Source organism: Aethalodelphis obliquidens, unplaced genomic scaffold (genome assembly GCF_003676395.1).
Source record: "Aethalodelphis obliquidens isolate GAN/ISIS:26980383/991018 unplaced genomic scaffold, ASM367639v1 scaffold61, whole genome shotgun sequence".
Taxonomy (NCBI): domain Eukaryota; kingdom Metazoa; phylum Chordata; class Mammalia; order Artiodactyla; family Delphinidae; genus Aethalodelphis; species Aethalodelphis obliquidens.
In genome coordinates, this window is record NW_020838005.1 from 4,876,626 (window position 1) to 4,900,942 (window position 24,317).

General features: G+C 36.0%; 1 protein-coding gene across 2 annotated transcripts in view; it reads left to right on the top strand.

The window, feature by feature from the left end:
- FZD3 (frizzled class receptor 3) overlaps positions 1-24,317 on the top strand; it is a 93,626-nt gene that overhangs the window by 47,396 nt on the left and 21,913 nt on the right. The window contains exon 5 of one of the 2 annotated variants that reach the window (XM_027087885.1): positions 12,167-12,205. The exons of the other annotated variant lie outside the window; for it this stretch is intronic. Coding sequence (XP_026943686.1) covers positions 12,167-12,205 — 39 coding nt within the window. The remainder of the gene's footprint in view (positions 1-12,166; positions 12,206-24,317) is intronic. 2 annotated transcript variants of the gene reach the window in all.

Consider the following 24,317-nt stretch of genomic DNA (forward strand, 5'->3'; position numbering starts at 1 on the left):
CACAAAGATTACAGATCTACAAGAAACTACTTGGAATAGAAGACTTTTAAAAACTTAAGCATCTAGAAAGATAATTTTTGAAATATACTCAATTGATGAATTTCTGAAATATAAAACAGCAGTTTAGACTGCTGTTTGAAGAGAAATTTAATGAACTAGTAGTAGGTGAAAATAAAGGTATCCAGAATGCAGTAAGAGAGACAAGGAAAATATGAAAGTGATGTTAAGAGAAATGGAGGACAGAATGAGAAGGCCTAATAGGAATATAATTAGAGTCCCAGGAGGGAGTTCCAGGAGGAGGGAATTGAGAAAATGTAGGAGAGACAATATTTCAAGAGATAATGGCTGCAAATATTCCACAACTGCTAAACCTGTGCATTCACAGACCAGGGAGGTTCTATATACCACTAGCAGGATAAATAAAAAGAAATCCACACTTCAGTGAAACTGTAGAATGCCAAAGATAGGAATCTTGAAAACAGTCTCAAAAAAGGACAGATCATCTAAAAAAGACCAACAGGTAGAATGACAACAGAGTCCTTAACAATAACAGTGAAAGCCAGAAGACGATATGTTATCTTTTAAATGTTGAGATAAAAAAACTTTTCAGGGACTTCCCTGGTGGCTTAGTGGATAAGACCCCACGCTCCCAATGCAGGGGGCCTGGGTTCGATCCCTGGTCAGGGGACTAGATCCCACATGCATGCCGCAACTAAGGAACCTGCCTGCTGCAACTAAGACCTGGTGCAACCAAATAAATAAATATTTAAACAAAAACAAACTTTTCAACCAGAATTTTGTACCTTGTAAAACTGTTGTGGTAGACCTGGGGATGCATTGCCAGATGCCCTTTAAAGAAAGGCATGCTGCTCAGCTGCAGGGAGTGGGGTCAGCAGACACCCTTCAGGTGCAGAGAGCTGCTTTATCTGAGGTCAGGCCATATCTGGGGTGGCCTGCAACCAGCGATTGTTAGGTGGGCTAAGAAGGCCTGGCCATTGGCCCAGCATGGGACCCTCTGAAGGTCCTTATTCACTCCACAACTCCTTACCAGTTTGGCAAAAGGCTTTTCTGAGAATGCACAGCAGGTCATTTTCTTCTGCCCAATCCTGCTTCCACTCTTTCCTTCACAGATACTGTTCCCTAATAAAGATCTTGCACTGCAAACTTCATCTTTGCATGTTCTGGAAAACTCAAATTTGTTCTCAAAAACAAAGATGTAATAAAGCCATTTACATATAAACAAAATGAGTTTACCACCAAAAGACTTGTACTAAAAGAACTTCTAAAGGTTATATTTCAAGAAGAATGAAAATGATCTCATAGATAGTACGAGATGCAAGAAGGAATGATGAGGAAATAAAGTTGTGAACATATATATACAGCTAAACAAATATTGTTTCTATAAAATACCAGTAACAATGTGTAATTTGGAAATACATCTAAAATCCTGTAGAAAAAAAAATACAGCAAAATGTATATATAGACCAAAATGGGTTAATGCTATAATCAGCTGCATCAGATATCAATTGATGATCTAGAACAACTGACAGATGCCCTCCCCACCCCCCTTTTATTACTCTTCTCATAGGCCTCTTGTTCTTTATGGTTTTTTAAAATTCTGTTTTTTAATTTAATTTTTTGAATAGGTGACTTGTAATGTTTATAATGTTAAAAATATATATTGTGAAGCATTATTCCTACTCTTTTTCCTCATATTCTCAATTTTTGCCCCCTCTCCATCTCTACCAGTAACCACCATATATGGTTTCTTGTATGTATTTCCAGAGTTTGTTTTTCCATAAGGTGGTTTTGAGAAGTCAGTCACAGTATACTTAAAAGAGCCCAGGGCTTCCCTGGTGGCGCAGTGGTTGAGAGTCCGCCTGCTGATGCAGGGGACACGGGTTCGTGCCCCAGTCCCGGAAGATCCCACATGCCGCGGAGCAACTGGGCCCGTGAGCCATGGCCACTGAGCCTGCGCGTCCAGAGCCTGTGCTCCGCAACGGGAGAGGCCACAGCAGTGAGAGGCCCGCGTACCGCAAAAAAAAAAAAAATTAGAAAGTTTGGTTGTGCCTGTATTTCCTAAGATGCAAATTGTTTTATTATTTCAAGTATTGTTGAATGTGAGATTAGTTTTTTCTTTTTTTTTGATTCAGGTATAATTGACATATAACATATTAGTTACAGGTATACAACGTAATGATTCAATATTTGTACTTAACAGATGTAAGATTTGCAAATATTTTCTCCCATTCAGGAGGTTGCCTTTTCATTTTGTTGGTAGTTTCCTTTGCTGTGCAGAAGCTTTTTAGTCTGATGTAATCCCACTTGTTTATTTTTGCTTTTGTTACCTTTGCTTTTCGTGTCAGATCCAAAAAATCATTACTGAGACTGATGTCAAGGAGCTTGCCACCTATGTTTTCTTCTTGGAGTTTTATGGTTTCACCTCTTATGTTCAAGTCTTTAATCCATTTTGAGTTTATTTTTGTGTATGGTGTAAGATAGTGGTCCAGTTTCATTCTTTTGCATGTGGTTGTCCAGTTTTCCCAACACCATTTATTAAAGAGACTGTTCTTTCCCCATTGTGTATTCTTGGCTCCTTTATCAGAAATTAATTGACCATATATGCACTGGTTTATTTTTGGAGTCTATTCTGTTCAATTGATCTATGTGTCTGTTTTTGTGCCAGTACCATATTGTTTGATTAGTGTAGCTTGTAATACAGTTTGAAATCAGACAGCATGAATGATGCCTCCAGCTTTGTTCTTCTTTCTCAGGATTGCTTTGGCTGTTTGGGTCTTTCGTGGTCCCATACACATTTTAGGATTTGTTATATTTCTGTGAAAAATGCCATTGGAATTTTGGTAGGATTGCTCTGAATCTGTAGATTGCTTTGGGCAATATGGATATTTTAACAATATTAATTTTTCCAATCTATAAGAATGGAATATCTTTCCATTTATTTGTCTTCAAATTTTTTTCTTTAATATCTTATTTTCTTGTTGTAAATCATGAGATTACAGGACAATTTTGTGGAGTTTCAAAGAACTCATTTCTGAACATGGTCTGTCCCCTAAATTTTCCAGGCTGAGGAAGTTGATCTTTTTTTTTTTTTTTGCGGTACGCGGGCCTCTCACTGTTGTGGCCTCTCCCGGTACGGAGCACAGGCTCGGGACGCGCAGGCTCAGTGGCCATGGCTCACGGGCCCAGCCGCTCCGCGGCACGTGGGATCTTCCCAGACTGGGGCACGAACCCGTGTCCCCTGCATCAGCAGGCGGACTCTCAACCACTGCGCCACCAGGGAAGCCCGGAAGTTGATCTTTTGTTGTAATGGTTAGGAAAGTCTAAGCCATGTTTTCTGTTTCATTATTCTATACTTAATAACAAACTAATTTTTAAAATTTTTACTTGTTACTCTTCAGTCATATATAGAAGAGAGAATGGAACTTTTCAATATGATTTACCTTTAATTTGATTTGGTTTGAGGAAAAACAATAGTTTATTACTTTAATCCAAAAAAAAAGGTTATGCTTTTCACAGATGAATGAGCATCATTATCCTTTGAATTCTGATTAAGAGTTTTCTGTGTGCATCAAGATTAAGCATAAATTCTACAGAGTTTTAAATTATTTGTTTCCCAGTTATTGCATCCATTATTGTAAAGTATGTGTGCAGAATAATGTTCCATTTTCTAGCTATTTCTAGTTCTTAAGATTAAAGTGACATAAGAGTAATGATCATTTTTTCCCTCAGTATAATTAGGATGAAAGTTCAAGATGTTGTCCTTTGCTTAATCAAATATAACTTCTGAAGAAGTAGAATTTTCTGTTTCATAATGTCATCAAAGCATAGGAATAGAATTGAGACAACTATGATTTCTGTGTTCATTTTAAGTTCTTGAGTGAATTTTGGCTTTAAGCCTTTTCTTACCTAATTTGTGAGTTTTCCATGAGGTTAATTAAATAATAGACACAATATATCCAGATGTCATGATAAATCTTTGAGATGTTAATATTCTATGGTTATTCTTCTGAGTATATATGCTCTGTACCAATTCCTTTCTAATCAGACACGCTCTCCTTTATTTCCTGTCCATTTACTGAAGCCATTTTCTCATCTTCCCTGACTAGTCTGTCACTTGGAAAGTTGTGTGTCCCTTAAATAATGGGATAAAAATTTGTTCTTTAATCATTAAATTTTATTTTTTATTTATCTAAAAGTTGACATCACCCAGAATTTTACAGCAGTCATTGGTAAAGTTAATTAGGATCTAAATTGTTTACCTTTCCTCATTGCCATTAGCCATTCTTGAATTTAGAAGAAAGCATTCTTTTAAGGTAGTCTTTGTGTTTGGAAAAGAAAATGAGATTATTTGCAAAATATTTGAAATGTGGAGTTTGTTTTATCATTTCCTCTATTGATTGAAGGAAAGCTTGGGAATTGAAATACCAGCTTACTGTACATATTTTTCACAGGGTTACAAATAAATCAGTGGGCCAAGGATGGCAGAAGATAAACTTAGAAGTAAAAGGAAGGAAGATAGATTGGTAAAGATCTAGTTAAAGGGGTGAATTACTAATTAGTTCTCTACCCTACCTAGTGCCAATTTAATTTCAAAATTATTGCCTCTCTGAAAGGAACAAAGTATTTTGAAATTATAGGAGCCTTGACTTCCTTTTTTTGTTGTTGTTGTTTTTTGGCGGTATGCGGGCCTCTCACTGTTGTGGCCTCTCCCGTTGCGGAGCACAGGCTCCGGACGTGCAGGCTCAGCGGCCATGGCTCATGGGCCCAGCCGCTCCGCGGCATGTGGAATCTTCCCGGACTGGGGCACGAACCCGTGTTCCCTGCATCGGCAGGCAGACTCTCAACCACTGCGCCACCAGGGAAGCCCTTGACTTCCTTTTTGTCCTTTATTTTTAAAAGGTATTATAACTGTTTCGGACATACAGGTATTATATGTATTTTTGTATGTCATATACATGTATATTATAAAGAATAATACATTGAACAATAGATTTATCACTCATTTACTAAAACAATAACAAAACACCAGGTCCCCCTCCCTGATTGAATCTCCCTTCTAAACTATCATTATCCAGGATTCGGTGTTATTGTGTATTTACTTATATATTTACTCATTTATATATTTACCTAAACAATATATTAGTTGAAGTATTTAAAAACTTTACAGTGTCAAAACTGTATGTATTTTTGCAGCTTGCTTTTGTCATTCATTCTTTTTGTGAGATTTATCTATGGTAATATGTACAGTATGTGTTGATTTGCTGTCTTTGCTGTTCAGTATTCTGTTGTATGAATATATCACATTTGTTTATCTATTTTACTCTTAATGGATATTTAGGTTGCACATTGTTTTTACTCTATTATAAATAATACTGCTGTGAATATTGCACATCCATGTGAGTTTCTCTAGAATGTATAACTCATAATGGAACTGTTGGATCTTGTGAATCTTCAGCATTACCAGATGTTGCTAAATTGTTTTCCAAAGTCGTCCCAATTTAGAACCTCATATGAAAGTACAGTGAGTTCTCATTGTTCTACATCCTCACCATCACATTGATACCAATTGTCAGACTTTTAAATTTTTGTCAATCTTATTGGCAGTCCTCTTTGCTATTTTAATTTGTATTTCCCTGATTACTAGTGAGATTGAACTTCTTTTCTTATATAACTTACAATAAGTTAAATAACTTATTAGCTATTTAGATTTCCTCTTCTGTGAATTGCTTGTATATACACACATATATTCTGGATTATAATTTCTTAGTCAGTTTTTTGCATTACAGATATCATCTAACTTTGGTTTTTCATTGTTTTAATGGTGTCCTTTGATGTGCAGAAGTTTAAAATTTTAATATATATATATTCTTTTTCTTTTTTTTTAAATTGTGTCTTATTTAAGAAATCTCTACCCAAAGGTTGTAAATGATATTCTCCTTTGGGACTTCCCTGGTGGCACAGTGGTTAAGAATCCACCTGCCAATGCAGGGGACACAGGTTTGATCCCTGGTCTGGGAAGATCCCACATGCCACAGAGCAACTAAGCCTGTGCGCCACAACTACTGAGCCCATGTACCGCAGCTACTGAAGCCCCCACCCCTAGAGCCCGTGCTCCACAACAAGAGAAGCCACCGCAATGAGAAGCCCACGCACGGCAACGAAGAGTAGCCCCCGCTTACTGCAACTAGAGAAAATCGGCGTGCAGCAATGAAGACCCAATACAGCCAAATAAATAAATAAAAATAAATAAATTTTAAAAAATAGATGGTGGGTTAGCTTACCTTGTTAAAAAAAATTCTTTGTTTTAACAGTTTTAAAGTTTTGCTTCTTCTCAGATTTGGATTTTTAGTCTATAGAATTTATTTTCAGATCTGGAGTGAGGAGGCAATATCATTTTTAAAATATGTAGATGTCTAGTTAGCACTATTTATTGACTAGTCCATCCTTTCTCCACTGATCTGTAATGCTGCCTCTGTCAGACAGTATCAAGTTTCCATCTATGAAACTTATTTTGCTGTTTCACGGTCTGTTTTCTATCCTTGTCTTGATCTTCTGTCATTGTCTTAATTACTGTAGGTCTTAATTCTGATAGGTCTTTATATCTGATAAGGTGAGTATGTGAGTTTTCAAAGCAGAATAACAGTAAAGGCAGATAAAGCCTATGTAGTGTATGTAATAAGGGCACAAAATTTGGAATCCAAAGACCTCCATTCCAGAACTGTTATCACTTATCAACATGACAGACTCTGCATGAGCCCGATCAATAGTTTGTTTTTTTAAGGTTTTTTTTGAGTTACGCGGGCCTCTCACCACTGTGGCCTCTCCCGTTGCGGAGCACAGGTTCCGGATGCGCAGCCTCAGCGGCCATGGCTCACGGGCCCAGCCGCTCCGCAGCATGTGGGATCTTCCCAGGCCAGGGCACGAACCCGTGTCCCCTGCATCGGCAGGCGGACTCTCAACCACTGCGCCACCAGGGAAACCCAATAGTTTATTTTTTATTTTTTTATTTTTTTTTTTCCACTATGCGGGCCTCTCACTGTTGTGGCCTCTCCCGCCGCGGAGCACAGGCTCCGGACGCGCAGGCCCAGCTGCTCCGCGGCATGTGGGATCTTCCCGGACCGGGGCACGAACCCATATCCCCTGCATCGGCAGGCGGACTCCCAACCACTGCGCCACCAGGGAAGCCCCCAATAGTTTATTTTTATGTGGGCTTTAGATGACCACAGCCTCAATATAAGACAGCATTTTGTAATGAAAATTTTTTTTAATGAAAACAAATCTAATACAATATGTGTCTCCATTAGTAAAGGATAGATTCCACTTGATAGGGAAAGAAGCCAGGCAGGGACTCTGCCGACCTGATTCAAAGCCAGAGTCTCAGAAACAATCATTGGGGCACCACAATAACCGTAAATATGCCCTTGGTGGTTTTCTTCTTCTGCAAGGCTTTTTTTTATTTTTTTTATTTTTTTTTATTTTTTATTTTTTGCGGTATGCGGGCTTCTCACTGTTGTGGCCTCTCCCGTTGCGGAGCGCAGGCTCAGTGGCCAAGGCTCACGGGCCCCGCCGCTCCGCCGCATGTGGGATCCTCCCGGACCGGGGCACGAACCCGTGTCCCCTGCACCGGCAGGCGGACTCTCAACCACTGCGCCACCAGGGAAGCCCAAGGCTTTTTTTTTAAATTAAAAAGAATTTAAGCCCCAGGGTCTTTGGTGGATTATGGATCTAAATTGGGAAAACAAAATACAGGAAAATATTTTCCATGTTATGATCGAATAAAGTCATATTGCAAAATTCTGTTGATTAAAATTAGACTTGTGGTGGGCTTCCCTGGTGGCGCAGTGGTTGAGGGTCCGCCTGCCGAGGCAGGGGACACGGGTTCGTGCCCCAGTCCGGGAGGATCCCACATGCCGCAGAGCGGCTGGGCCCATGAGCCATGGCCATTGAGCCTGCGCATCCGGAGCCTGTGCTCCGCGACGGGAGAGGCCACGGCAGTGAGAGGCCCACATACCGCAAAAAAAATAATAATAAATAAATAAATAAAATTAGAGTGGTGTTAGTGAAGATCCGTTGTTCAGAAGATAGTGAATATAGGCTGTTCACAGCTAGCCTGGCTGTTGTAGAAAAAGGACAGTGATCAAGTAAGTGGATGCTGATTGTCTCCTTTCTCTGCCTGGGATTCTCCTTCATTTCCCAGTAAATGGAGCAAAAAAATATATCAGATGAGTTTTTTCAATTATTAAGGTGGTATTTTTTTAATTTAATTTTTATTTTATATTGAAGTATAGTTGATTTATAATGTTGTGTTAGTTTCAGGTGAATAGCAAAGTGATTCAGTTATGCATATACATATATCCATTCTTTTTCAGATTCTTTTCCCATATAGGTTATCACAGAATATTGAGTAGAGTTCCCTGTGCTATACAGTAGGTCCTTGTTGATTATTTTTTATATAGTAGCATGTATATGTTAATCCCAAGCTCCCAATTTATCCCTCTTTCCCACCTTTCCCCTTTGGTAACCATGTTTATTTTCAAAGTCTATGAATCTGTTTCTGTTTTGTAAATAAGTTCATTTGTATCATATTTTTAGATTCCACATATAAGTGATATCATGTGATACTTGTCTTTCTCTGACTTACTTCAGTTAGTATAATAATCTCTAGGTTCATCCATGTTGCTGCAAATGGCATTATTTTGCTCTTTTTTATGGCTGAGTAATATTCCATTGTATATATGTACCACTTCTTCTTTATCCATTCCTCTGTCAATGGACATTTAGGTTGCTTCCATGTCTTGGCTATTTTAAACAGTGCTGCAATGAACATTAGGGTGCATGTATCTTTTTGAATTTTGATTTTCCCCAGATATATGCTCAGGAGTGGGATTGCTGGATCATATGGTAGTTCTATTTTTAGTTTTTAAGGAACTTCCATACTGTTCTCCATAGTGGCTGTACCAATTTACATTCCCACCAAGAGTGTAGGAGGGTTCCCTTTTCTCCACACCCTCTCCAGCTTTTGTTGTCAGTAGACTTTTTGATGATGGCCATTCTCACTGGTGTGAGGTAATACCTCATTGTAATTTTGATTTGCATTTCTGTAATAATTAGTGATGTTGAGTATCTTTTCATGTGCAAGGTGGTATATTTTAACATCAATAGGAATATAGTATTTTCAAAGGACAGTTACAAAAGAATACTTTGAAGTTTTTCATTTGTCCGTATTAATTATACAAGGAACTAAGATATTTAGTGGATTCCGCCCCTCCCCCCCCCAAAAAAAAGGTCTGTAGGCATTCAGTTCATTATAGGGATATTTTAAAATAAAAACTGAATGTTGTATTCCTTTTCCTTTATTTAACTATTTTTCTTTAGTGGGTTTTGCCTTTCTAGCTAGTACATGTTCTGTTTTACATACTAACTGCCTGCATTTTTGTGTGTTCCCTGTGTGACTTACAACCAGATAATAATGCATTCTCCTTCCTCTTTCTTTTTCCTCATTTATAAGGCAAAACTCCTTTCCTTATAGCAATAACTTGCATTCTTCCCCAGTATCTTGGCCTTCTGGCTCCAACGCTCTTTACCAATAGCACATTCACAAAATAGGTGTTGCTTGAGTTGATTTCTCACTGTATCCTTATCATGGCAGGTACTGACTTGTCTTCCCTGGGAGTTTGGCTTTGAACCTTATAATACAAAATGTTCCATGTTGCAACCCTCTGTCCTCCAATTCTCCTCTGTACTGTCTTGCCTAATTGACCGTTTTGGTTGTTGCTGTTATTACTGATTTTGTTTTTAGCACTCCTTCCCTGTAATTCAAGCATTTCTGTTATGTGGACAGTATTTCTAATTTATGAAAGACAATACAATGCAGTTTAAAAGCACTGTAGAAGTTACAAGATGCGGTTTTTCCCTAGGCTCTCTTTTTCTCCCCTCCTCTTTTTCTGGGAAAACTTAATCCAGTCCCATATTTTAGATTATATAGCTCAACTTTGCTTCTGAGCTCCAGACATATATCTATTTATATGACATTTCCAACTTAACATGTCTAAAATAGAATTCTTTATTTTTCTCCTTAAACCTGCTCCCTGCATCCTATCCCCTGTTCTTTCCATTCAGTAAATGGTATTATCATTCACGAGTTGCTCAGACTCATATTTGGAGCCATCTTTGAGCCTCCCTTTCTCACATACCTCATCACACTCAATCCATCAATTTATCACCACCTCCACTTCTACCTTAGTCCAAGCTATCTGATACTTCCACAGTGGCCTTCCAGTTCATCTTCTTGCTTCTATTCTTGTTCCTTTACAATTTTTTTCCAACACAGTAGCCAGGGCGATCTTTTAAAAACATGAGATTTTGTTGCACCTTCAAACAAAACTCTCCAATATTGGGCTTCCTATTACTCTTAGAATAAAACCCAAAATTCTTAATGTTGCCTTCAGGGCCATATGTAATTTGGCCCCTTCCTACTTCCTTGACTTATTTTCTGCTGTTCTCCTCCTTGCATCCTCGGCTCTAGTCACGCTGGTTTCCATGTTATTGTTCTTCAGAGACAACAAATTTGTTCTCTCAGGATTATTGTTACTGCTGTTCCTTCTTGAAATACTCTTACTGCACAGTATAGTTCAAATCACTGCTTAATTGTTAAGTCCTTGGAGAAGCCTTTCTAACCACTTTGATACATGCCCCATCTACCATACTGCATCCCAAATGCTATTCCCTACCCTGCTTTAGTTCTGAGTTTATTACTACCTGAAATTAAAAGATTTATTTCCTTGTTTATTGACAACATTCCATCGTCACCCTGCCCCCATCCCTCCCTGGAATGTAAACTCTAAAGGGCAGGGAATTTTCTGACTCATTTATAGTTACATTTCTTTACCAGGACATTGTAGGCACTCAGTATTTAAGTGACTAAATTAATTAGCTGCGTGACCTTGAGCAAATCAGTTCGCTTCCCTAGACTTTGATTCCACGTATATAAAACAAAGGGATTTGACTGTATCTATAAGATCTCTGAAGAAGAGTGTTTTAGACTACAGATGATCAGTCATCTGGAATTGAAGGCAATCCCAAAGTCTTTAAGTTCAGGCCCCCTATTTAATATATAGAGGTCACGTTGCTCTGGCCAGTGCTCTTTTCACATCACACAATACCTCTAATTCAGTGCTCAACTCTGATTAAATCTCCCTCTATACTTCTTTGATTACAACTTTACTAGCTTTAATTTTTAGATTCTTGACCTTGTTCCTTTTCATTATATTGTTTCTGTAAGCCACATCTTTACATTTACAAATAATTGTTTTTCTTCATTCATTGTTTTATCACTATTCATTGAATATAAGCAGATGTGATTTGAAGAATGCTTCTCAGTGGTCACATTCTTCCCCTTACCTCCCTCCACTTTTTCTTTTTTAATGTATATTTGTTTATTTATTTGGCTGCACTGGGTCTTTAGTTGGCGGCATGCGGGATCTAGTTCCCTGACCAGGGATCAAGCCCCGGTCCCCTGCATTGGGAACCTGGAGTCTTAACCGCTAGACCACTGGGGAATTCCCCCTCCCTCAACTTCTATAGGAACTTTTTCTTTTTTTGTGAGTCAAAAAAATGTTTACAGTAAAAAAAAATGTATATAATCATGTACATCTTAGCTAGTACTATAGGTTTTTAAATCATGGAAAAGGAAAATAACTTTTGTAGTAAAATCGGACATAATAAAAACTAGTCTTTAATTCCCCTAGAAAATTTTTCAAGATTAATAGGATGAATGACTTTGCCTATTCCAACCCCTTAATTTTCAGATGGGGAAATTTAAGTATATAGCGGCATAGGAAACACTAGGATAAACAAAGATAAACAGTTCCTTCAGCACTTCTCAGAGCCTTTAATATTATATGAATGTACATGTGAATCTCCAGGAGGGGGTTATAATATCCAAATTTTATTTTACCACAGACCATCTTATTATGGATTACCTTTTAGTATCTTCTGGGACAGTAGTGCTTCATGTAGTACCACATGTTTGAGCATTTATAAGGTGTCAAGCACAGTTCTAAGTACTTTACATGTTTTAACCCATTTTACATACTATATGTATTTGTTCTTTCTTAACACTGTGTGAAAATCTATCTTTAAGAAGCAGTGTGCCAAAGCAGAGAATGGAAGAAATAGCAAGAAGGTGTGTGTGTGTGTGTGTGTCAATGCAGAATATAAGTCCTGTGCGTTGATTCATTTACAGTTAATTCATCATGTTTTCTATCTAGTTGATCATTGATCTGTTTATATAGCTTACTTTAAATATTTGTGATATTCACTGTATACTGTGTATTAAATATCAATATAATTTTTTGATAGTTTTAGGGTGATTCATCTGCAGAACATTTATTGATATCTACTAATCCAAATTTACATTGTATCATAAGCTTTTGGCATTCTGTTGATATGATAAAAGTTTTCCTGGTTAAATATGTTTTATAAATGTTGATGATATATATATGGTTTTCTCCACTTTAAAAAATTTCAAAATATCAGGAAAAGTTATTGTAAAAACATGCTCAGAGGAAAAACACACTTCCCCGTCACTATTTACATTTTCCTGTATATTTTTGTATCATTTTGGTAGCTACTGTTTACATATGCACCCCACCCCTTGCCTCCAGCCAGTGAACCAGACTTCTTGCTCTTGTGTGGTCCCTTTCCTTGAATTGGCTGGCCCTGTGACTTGCTTTTGATTAGTAGAATGCAGCAGAAGTGATTCTGCATGACCTTGAGACTAAGTCATAAAAAGACTTTGGCTTTTGCCAGGTCTGTTGGAATGCTTGCTCTGGGAGAAACCAGCCTCTAGTAAGAAGTCAGACTGCTCTTAAACCACAAGATGTACGGACTCCCAATCTAGTCATATATGGAAAAGGCTGCATGAAGGGAAGGAGGGACGGAGAGAGATCCCTAACCAGCTCCCACCTTTCCAGCAATGCTAGTTAAGATGCCAGACATTTGAGTGAAGAAGTCATCTTTATATGTATGTCCACCTCTGTCTTACATTCAGATGATTCTAGCCCCAGCTGTCATCTGACTGCAACTACATGTGAGAACCCAAGTGAAAGTCACCCAGCTGAGCCCAGTCAACTCACAGAACTGTTAGAGATAATAAATTTTGTTTTAAGCCATTAAATCTATTTTGGTGTGGTTTCTTACACAGCAGTAGATGACCAGAACAATGCATGGTGGTATGTAACAAAACACACCAAAAAGTCATATATGATATATGTATAAATAGTATGTTGTGTTATGGATATTATGTATAATCTTAAAATAAAAATGTGATTATATTTGATACAGTAGTCTACACCTAGTAGCATACTAGGGCTGGCTCACAAGAGATAGTTGAGCACATTTCTACATGACTTCACATTCAGTGATATCACTTTGGTAGCTTGAAATAGCCATGGTTGGTGTATTTATACCACAGAAAGTGGCAGATGCTACAAACCAGGACTTCCCTTCATCTAGAAAGCTACCAATGTGTGCTGGTAAATGTTTAACAAACATTTACCAGCACACCACTGTCTGTTACTTCCTTTTTTCACTTTACATTATCATTTCTGAATGGCTACTTATTTGGTTATTTGGATGCACCATATTTTATTTAAGTAATCCCCTATTATTAATCTATTATTTCTTTAGGGTGTATTTCTTGAAATAGAATTTCTGGATTAAATGGTATATACATTTAAACTTTTGATAAGTATTATAAGCTTATGTGCTAGAAAGATTATACCAAGGTATATTCCCCCTCCCCAACAATGAAGGTATTTCCTCATATGCCACCCAACTCTTATTTTTGTATTTGGAATGCTCATACTTAAAAAAAAAAATTAAGTTCTCTGTACTTTTTTGATTCTTAAAATTTTTTAAAAGATAATATATTCATGTGGTTTAAAACCCCAAAGTTACATAAATATATGGGAAAAGGTCTCCCCTCTGTTTATACCTGTATTTCCCAGTTTCCCAGTACCCTTTTCAAGGGTAACTTGAACGTTACAAGGAATTTGTGTATCATTTCCGAGATGTTTATGTATATAAAAGCAAGTAGATTCTTTTTCTTCTTATTTATTTATTTATTATACAGCAGGTTCTTATTCTGTTTTATACATATTAGTGTATATGTCAATCCCAATCTCCCAATTCATCCCAACACCATCATTGCCGCCCCCGCTCCCTTTCCCCCTTTGGTGTCCATACGTTTGTTCTCTACCTCTGTGTCTGTTTCTTTTTTTTCTCTTTTTTATTTAACATCTTTATTGGAGTATAATTGCTTTACAATGTTGTGTTAGTTTCTGCTGTACAACAAAGTGAATCAGCTATATGCATACATATATCCCCTCCCTCTTGTGTCTCCCTCCCACCTTCCTTATCCCACCCCTCTAGGTGGTCACAAATTACTGAGCTGATCTCCCTGTGCTGTGTGGCTGCTTCCCACTAGCTATCTATTTTACATTTGGTAGTGTATATCTGTCAGTGCTACTCTCTCACTTCGTCTCAGCTTACCCTTCCCCCTCCCCGCACCCTCAAGTCCATTCTCTATGTCTGCGTTTTTATTCCTATCCTGCCCCTGGGTTTGTCAGAACCTTTTTTTTTTTTTTTAGATTCCATATATATGTGTTAGCATACGGTATTTGTTTTTCTCTTTCTGACTTACTTCACTCTGTTTGACAGACTTTAGGTCCTTCCACTTCACTACAAATAGTTCAATTTCATTTCTTTTTATGGCTGAGTAATATTCCATTGTATATATGTGCCACATCTTCTTTATCCATTCATCCGATGATGGACACGTAGGTTGTTTCCATCTCCGAGCTATTGTAAATAGAGCTTCAATGAACATTTTGGTACATGACTCTTTTTGACATATGGTTTTCTCAGGGTATATGCCCAGTAGTGGGATTGCTGGGTCATATGGTAGTTCTATTTTTAGTTTTTTAAGGAACCTCCATACTGTTCTCCATAGTGGCTGTATCAATTTACATTCCCACCAACAGTGCAAGAGGGTTCCCTTTTCTCCACACCCTCTCCAGCATTTATTGTTTGTAGATTTTTTGATAATGGCCATTCTGACCGGTGTGAGGTGATACCTCATTGTAATTTTGTTTTTCATTTCTCTAATGATTAGTGATGTTGAGCATCCTTTCATGTGTTTGTTGGCAATCTGTATATCTTCTTTGGAGAAATGTTTATTTAGGTCTTCTGCCCATTTTTGGATTGGGCTGTTTGGTTTTTTGATATTGAACTGCATGAGCTGCTTGTATATTTTGGAGATTAATCCTTTGTCAGTTGCTTCATTTGCAAATATTTTCTCCCATTCTGAGAGTTGTCTTTTCGTCTTGTTTATGGTTTCCTTTGCTGTGTAAAAGCTTTTAAGTTTTATTGTCCCATTTGTTTATTTTTTTTTCCATTTCTCTAGGAGGTGAGTCAAAAAGGATCTTGCTGTGATTTATGTCATAGAGTGTTCTGCCTGTGTTTTCCTCTAAGAGTTTTATAGTGTCCGGCCTTACATTTAGGTCTTTAACCTATTTTGAGTTTATTTTTGTATATGGTGTTAGGGAGTGTTCTAATTTCATTCTTTTACATGTAGCTGTCCAGTTTTCCCAGCACCACTTATTGAAGAGGCTGTCTTTTCTCCATTGTATATTCTTGCCTCCTTTATCAAAGATAAGGTGACCATATGTGCGTGGGTTTATCTCTGGGCTTTCTATCGTGTTCCATTGATCTATATTTCTGTTTTTGAAAAGCAAGTATATTCTTTGTCTCCCTTGTTTTTACTCAGTAGTAACTACACACTTCATCTTGCTTTTGTCATTTAACAGTATATGTTAGAGATCAATACCTAAAGAGAAAAGGCTTCCTTAGTGTTTTTTTATGACCTCATAATATGCCACTGACTGAATAAACCACATTGTTTCTAATATTTTACTATTGCAAACAATCTGTGTATGTATGAACAGATTTATATATATGTGATATAGTTGTATCATAAATTTTTTAAAGGATTGCTTTATTAATGATTGTAATATTTTATTGATATAATTGACATGTATTAGTTTCATAAAAGGTATAATTTTGATAAACATTACTAAATTGTAGAGGTTGTATGAATTTCTGTTACCATCTCCAATATATGAGACTACAGCTGAACCTTGAACAATGCAAGGGTTAGGGATGCTGACCCCCCATGTAGTGGAAAATCTCTGTATAACTTTTTAGTACTGTAGTATATATTTATTGAAAAAATTCTGTGTATAAGTGGTCTGTGAAGTTCAAACCCGTGTTCAAGGGTTGACTGTATATTTTACCATGCATTTGATAATAAAATGGCCTATGAGACTTCTGGATCTTACCTATCTGATAGGCTAAAAAATAGAATTAGCATGTAATTTTAATTTTTTTAAACTGTGAGTGAGACTGAGCTCTTATATTTAGATTTCATTTTCAGCAAGCTATCGATATCTTTTGCCTATTTTTCTTTAGGTGGTGGACTTATATTTACAGTTGGCCCTCCATATCCATGGGTTCTGCATCCATGGATTCATCCAATCCCAGATGAAAAATATCTGGGAAAAAAAATTCCAGGAAGTTTCAAAAAGCAAAACTTAAATTTGCTGTGCACCAGCAACTATTTATCAATACATTGTATTTACAACTATTTACATGACATTTATATTGTATTAGGTATTATAAGTAATCTAGAAATTATTTAACACACACAGGAGGATGTGTGTAGGTTAAATGAGAATACTGTGCCATTTTATATGAGGGATTTGAGCATCTGTGGAATTTGGTATCCATGAGAGGTCCTGAAACCAGTTCCCCAAAGATACCAAGGGAGGGGACTGTATTTGTAGTTCTTTATTTATTAACAAAATTAGCCCCTTTATCTACCATAATTTAACAGTATATCTTCTGCATATCTTTTTACATTTGAATTTTTGATCTACTTGAAATTCATCTTGGTATGAGATATGGTATGGCTTCAGTGTTATTTTTTTCTAGATGCTTATCTAGAATCCATTTGTTGAATAATTCATCTTTTTCTGAATGGTTTGAAATATCACATAAAATAAATACTAAAACTGTTTGCCCCTGCCCCAGTATAACACAATTTTATTAAAGCTTAATCTATTTCCCTTTCAGCATTTTCCTGTTAAGCCTTGCTTGTTTGTTTTTCTGTATGAAATTTAGTATCATCCTGTTTAATTCAGATAACTATGTTGGTATTTTTATTGGAATTGTGTTCAAATTTATGACTAAATCAAGATTTGCATTTTTATGATAGTGATTCTTTCTAGCAAAGAACATTTTAAAGGAAATACGTTTTAAAGCTTCTTCAAATACATCACTCATTTTTCTTATTAAATGTATTCCTAGGTGTTTTATCTCTTTTGTTACTATGGTTGTATTCGTTTGCTAGGGCTACCACAACAAGGTTCCACAGACTGGGTGGCTTAAACAACAGAAATTTATTTTCTCACAGTTTTGGAGACTGGAGGTCTAAGATCAAGGTTCCAGCATAGTCCATTTCCTCTGTTGCCTTTCTTCTTGGCTTGCGGGGGGCCACTCTCTTAGTATTTCCTCACATGGTTTTTTCTGGTGGTCTTTTTCCTCATATGATCTTTTCTCACATGGTGCATCCCTGGTATCTATGTTTCCAAATTTCCTCTTCTTATAAGGACATCAATCAGATTGGTTTAGGGCTCACCCATATAACCTCATTTAACCTTAATTACCTCTTTAAAGGCTCTATCTCTAATAAATCACATTCTGAGGTACGGGAGTTAGGGTTTCAACATGTGAATTTTAGGAGGACCCATAACAGTGGCAAATGAAGACTTTTCTTTCTTTTACCTACTAACTGATATATATATATATGTATATATATATATATGATCGTATATGTGTATATATGATTTCTGTATTTTACTTTTTACCTAGTGACCTTGCTTATGATACATAATAGTTTTTACTTTATTCTTAGCTTTTTCAGGAATAAAATTATTATTATTTATAAATAATAATAATTTTATCTCCCTCTTTGTAGTTTTTATACCCTTAATTTATTTCTTTTGTTTAATTGCAGTCTGTTAGAACTGTTGAAACAAGGTTAAGAGTGGTGGTGGTGACCTAAATGGAAAGGAAATCCAAAAAAGGGGATATGTGTATACATATGGCTGACTGACTGCTGTGCAGTAGAAACTAATACAACATTGTAAAGCAACTATGCTCCAACAAAAATTTTAAAAAAGAAAAAAAAAATAAGCTCACCAGAAAAAAACGAAAGAGTGGTGGTGGTAAATACTGTTCTTGTATTCCTGACTTTAATGCAAATATTTAGTGCCTTTGGTGTTCCCTTTAAGCATGATAGAATTATTTTGTCACCTTAAGGGCTTATTCATCATCTGTATGTATTTTATTACAGTATTTAAAAGCCAAGAATAGATTCTTAATTTTATCAAACGCCTTTTTGGCATACGTGAAAATGATTATATATATTTTCCTGTTGATCCAACAATGTGTTGAATTTATAAATCCGTTTCCTAATATTGAACTGTCCTTGCATTTCTATATTTGGTCATGACTTATTCTTTGAATTTGCTGTTGAATTCTGTTTGCATACAAGTTCATAAATGAGACATATATAGATTTATTGTTTTATAGAGTATGTTGAGTTAGGTGCAGTGTTCTTGCTTCTGGAATCAGTTTTTTAAATATTTTTCTGTCATTTGTTTTCATTAATTTTTAAGTTTATTGAAATGGAATTGAGCAAAGTAATCTCTTAAGATTATTTTAGTTTTGTTCTCTTTGTAATTTTTTACTTATTATCATTTCTCTGTGTGTGTGTGCGTATATATGTGTGTGTGTGTATTTGCTGTTTTCGTTCCTTTGTTGTTTTGATCAGGCTAGAGAATTTTTTTTCAAATATTGAAGTTTGGGGTTTATTAATTTGTTTTTTGGTCTTGAAATTACTTAATTTCTTCTTTTATCTTCATTACTTCCTTCCATTTCTTTTTACTTTATTGATGGATAACACAGTTAATATTCTTAGTTAACTATTAGTCTATTAATTTGACTTACGGTTTATTGTTCTGCAGAAGTTTTAAGTTTTTAATAATCAAAACTGTCCATCTTTTCCTTTTTTAACTTCTTTATTTCATATTACTCTTTAAAAAGGGCCTTCTGCACCCCCCATTATAAAAATGTTCTTAATTCTTTTCATACTTCTATAATTTGCTTTTATCTCTCTAGATTTTATTTTTCTTTATTGTGCGAGGTGGCATCTAAATTGTTTTGTTTCCAGGTAGACTGCCAGCCATTTCAACGTCACTTATTAAATAGTCTATCTTTTCCCCATTTATTTGAAATACTTTTATCATATACTTAACTTTCCATGTTCTGTGAAAAATCCTACTGATCTTTTTGGATTGCATCAACTTTATAGGATTAATTTGGGGGATAATTGAATTGACATCTTTAAATCATTGAATATTTCCATATAGAAATATGGAGTATTTAATCCATTTACTTCAGTTTTTTTCTATGTCCTTTGATAGCATTTTATTATTTTCTTTTTCTTTCTTGTTAGGTTTGTTCCTAGGTGTTTTATAGTTTTTGTTGATATTATAAATGAAATTGTTTTCATTATGTTTCTTTTCTGGTTATTGGTGGTATATAGGAAAACATTCAGTTTTTGCATATTAATCTTGTCCAACTTAGTTACTGAATCCTTTGATTGTTTCTTTTTGTTTTTCAGTTTCTCTTGGATTTTCTGGATAGTCTTTTTGTCTCTTTGTTCCCAGTTATTATACTAGTGTGTTTTGTTTTGTTTTTTCTTTCTTTTAAGGGTATCTTATTAAATTGACTAGTCTTATTCTCTGTAGCTCCAGAGGGCAGAACTAGGACAGAAGGGCAGAATGGCTAGAGCTGTTTGAACATGGAAGAGACAACTTTGTATTTTATCATAACCACTGTACTGATTATATACATAGAACAACTAAATTAAAAGCAAATTAATTTGTTAGGTAAAGAGTAAGACTAGATGACTTCTAAGTCTAAATGATAAGTTGAAAGTATAGAGAGAATTAAGGAGTGACTTTAAGAACACCTATATAGAGGGTAGTGGGGGATGAAAGGGTGGTAGAGCAGGAGTAGGAGGTCAAGAAGAAAGGGTAATGCCTGATTAGGAGATTAAACCCGACTATGCAGTATCGTAGAAGCTGGGAAGATGAAAGTTTTGTAAAGTCTGAGATGGTCATCAATAACTGATACTATGTAGAAGTGTTTAAAAAAAAAAGCAAGCTAACAAGAAGCCATTGTATTTGTTAATGAGAAGGTTATTTGTGATCTGCTTTAGTGATTCTTTTTTTTTAATTTTTAATTTTTTTTTTATTGAAGTATAGTTGATTTACAATGTTGTGTTAGTTTCTGCTGTACATCAAAGTGAGTCAGTTATACATATATCCAACTCTTTTTCAGTTTCTATTCCCATATAGGTCATTACAGAGTGTTGAATAGAGTTCCCTGTGCTATGCGGTAGGTTTTTTTTTTTTTGCCGTACGCGGGCCTCTCACTGTTGTGGCCTCTCCCGTTGCGGAGCACAGGCCCCGGACATGCAGGCTCAGCGGCCATGGCTCACAGGCCCAGCTGCTCCACAGCATGTGGGATCTTCCCAGACCGGGGCACAAACCCATGTCCCCTGCATAGGCAGGCGGACTCTCAACCATTGCGCCACCAGGGAAGCCCAGTAGGTTCTTATTAGTTATCTATTTTACATATAGTAGTGTGTAGATGTCAATCCCAGTCTCCCAATTTATCCTTCCCCCCGCTTTCCCCCTTGGTAACCATAAGTTTGTTTTCTACATCTGTGACTTAATTTCTGTTTTGTAAATAGGTTCATTTGTACCATTTTTTTAGATTCCACATATAAACAGTATCATACTTGTCCTTCTCTGTCTGACTTGCTTCACTCAGTATGACAATCTCTAGGTCCATCCATGTCACTGCAAGTGGCTTTATTTCGCTCTTTTTTATGGCTGAGTAATATTCCATTGTATATATGTACCACAACTTCTTTATCCATTCCTCCGTCGATGGACATTTAGGTTGCTTCCATGTCCTGGGTATTGTAAATAGTGTTTTAATGAACATTGGGGTGCATATATCCTTTTGAATTATGGTTTTCTTCAGATATATGTCCAGGAGTGAGGTTGCTGGATCATATGATAGCACTGTTTTTAGTTTTTTAAGGAATCTCCATTCTGTTGTCCATAGTGGCTGTACCAGTTTACATTCCCACCAAGAGTGTAGGAGGGTTCCCTTTTCTCCACACCCTCTCCAGCATTTATTGTTTGTAGATTTTTTGATGATGGCCATTCTAACTGGTGTGAGGTGATATTTCTTTGTAGTTTTGATTTTCATTTCTTTAATAATTAGTGATGTTGAGCATGTCTTCATGTGCCTCTTGGCCATCTGTATGTCTTCTTTGGAGAAATGTCTATTTAGATCTTCTGCCCATTTTTTGATTGGGTTGTTCTTCTTTTTGATATTGAGCTGCATGAGCTGTTTGTATATTTTGGAGATTAATCCCTTGTTGGTGACGTCTTTTGCAAGTATTTTCTCCCATTCTGTGGGTTTTCTTTTCATTTTGTTGATGGTTTCCTTTGCTGTGCAAAAGCTTTTAAGTTTAATTAGGTCCCATTTGTTTATTTTTGTTTTTATTTTCATTAGTCTCGGAGGTGGATCAGAAAAGATCTTGCTGCTATTTATGTCAGAGAGTGTTCTGCCTGTGTTTTCCTCTAAGAGTTTTATAGTATTCAGTCTTACATTTAGGTCTTTAATCCATTTTGATTTATTTTTGTGCATGGTGTTAGAGAGAATGTTCTAATTTCATTCTTTTACATGTAGCTATCCAGTTTTCCCAGCACCACTTATTGAAGAGACTATCTTTTCTCCATTGTATATTCTTGCCTCCTTTGTCATAGATTAGGTGATCATGCTTTTAGTGACTCTTCCTAATTTTAGTTCTTAACTATTCTATGGTTTCTTTAATTTGTGTTTTCATCTAGATTATCAGCTTGGTGGGAACACTAGTCAAGCCTTACTTCTGTTTATAAGTCTCATGGGGCTTTTTGAATAACATTATTCTTAGAGTAGTAGATAATCCATAAATATTTGTTGTTTGACTTTTATGTAAATCTTAGAGGAATCACACCTTAACTGCAGGTTATGACTGTGGTTTAAGTTCCATGTTTTGAACTTACCAGTCCAACTATAATCATGTGCCAGTTAGAGATAAAATGTAATAAGAAAAAATTTTAAACAGAGTCAGCCTAAAAGGCAAAATAAACTAATTTGTAGAATAGAAATGCAAAATGATGACTAGAGATAAAAACAGGGGCTACTAGAATCTAGGTCTGAAGTTGCTGGAGGTGGCTAGGGCATTCATTTTCTATGGGATATAGGGAGGTAAAAGTGTCACATGGGAGTCAGGACCAGAACTAGGTGCTCTGGTTAAAAGTAGGAATTGGAAATGGGACTCTCCTGCTCCTGAAAGGAAGTTTGTATAAAAGGTACAACTGTTCTCTGAAGCTGTATATAGTATAAAAATGCTTAAAATACTTATCTAGAGATGTAGGAGGGCCAAACTGCAATGACTCAGTACCTGAACCTGCAGTACCTGATAATATCTGGAGTGTGCAGTCACGAATATTAGACTTGGTTTTTAACTAGGGCCTCATGGGTACTGGTGAAGACAAAAAAGGAATGAAACAGGTGAGATATATGGAGGGAGTGAGGGAGAGAGAAAGACAGAGGGAGAACTCTCTCATGCAAGATCTGTAAACTAAAATTCCAAAGCACAATGAAACAGAAAAGCTAAACCTAGAAAGACGTCCAATAAAAAGAGTCAGAAGATGGATTCACTCCCAGATGAAATAAAAGTAATAAAAATTTTTAAAGACTTATTTTTAAATAAGTATGTTTAGGATTCTTCAAAAGATAAATAATAAAAACCACTTTAAAGGAATAAGAAATTATGATAAATTAGCAGAAATGAAATAAGAATAGACAAATATAAAAACCAATTAGCTTAAAAATGAAGTTATGGGAATTAAGTCAATAGATGGAATGAACTCTAAAGTAGACATGATTGAAGAGCGAATTAGTGAAATGGAAAATTGTTCTGAAGAGATCACCCAGAATGCAGAATGCAGAGAGACATAAAATACTCAAAATTATCTAATTATGCCATTAAGAGATATTTTAAAAATTAGGTTGAGGGACTTCAATATACATCTTACGGGAGTTCTAGAACAGGAGGCCATAAGAATGACTAAGAAGTGATAACTAAAGCGCTAATGTCTTTGAATTTTTCAGAATTGAAAACTTGAGTTCTCAGATTAAATGTACACTCTGCATACTAAGCAGGACAAATAAAAACCAATCACAATGAGAAACATTCATTGCAACTATAAGACAGAAGGATAGAGACAAACTTAAAAGCTACCAGAGAGAAGAAATAAATCTCCAAAAGATTATCAATTACACAAGCTTTTCAACAGCAATCATAGAAGCTAATGAATTAATGTCTTTAAAATGCTGAGAGATGATGACTTTATCCATCTAAACCACCATTCAAGATTGAGGACAAGATAAAGACATTTTTGGGCAAAGACTAAAATAATTTATCTCTGGCACACCCTAACTGTAAGAATTTCTAAAGGGCATCCTTTAGCAAGAAGAAAAGAGAACCCCAAAGATAGGAGTCGAGTGTACTTTTTGGCAAAGTTAATTAACAATAATAATAACAGAACCAGTTCTTTTTGTAAAGGTTGTTCTGAATGTCTGGAAAATAATAACGAGTATAGGTAGCTAAAGTGTGCTAGGAGCATAATCTTGTTCAAGGAGATGGAGGTGCTGAATAATTATTTTTTTGGTACTGCTCCACCTTGATTTTTATTCATAGCACAAACAAAATAGTACATTAGAGCAAACTTTATAAAGAAATAAAAGCCTCAAAATCTCACTCTCTAACCATATTGTTTTTAGTTTTCCTTTTGTCTCATTTTGAAAACAAAATTTAAAATAGTTGAATCATGGTGTATGCATACATATGTTTCCTGGTTACTTCAAGTAACATTACCCTGTAAGCTATTTTCCAAGTTGCTACATAGTTTCCATATTTACGATCTTTAGCGGTTGCAAAATAATCCGTATTTACTTGTTCCCTTTGCTGTTGTTGCTCA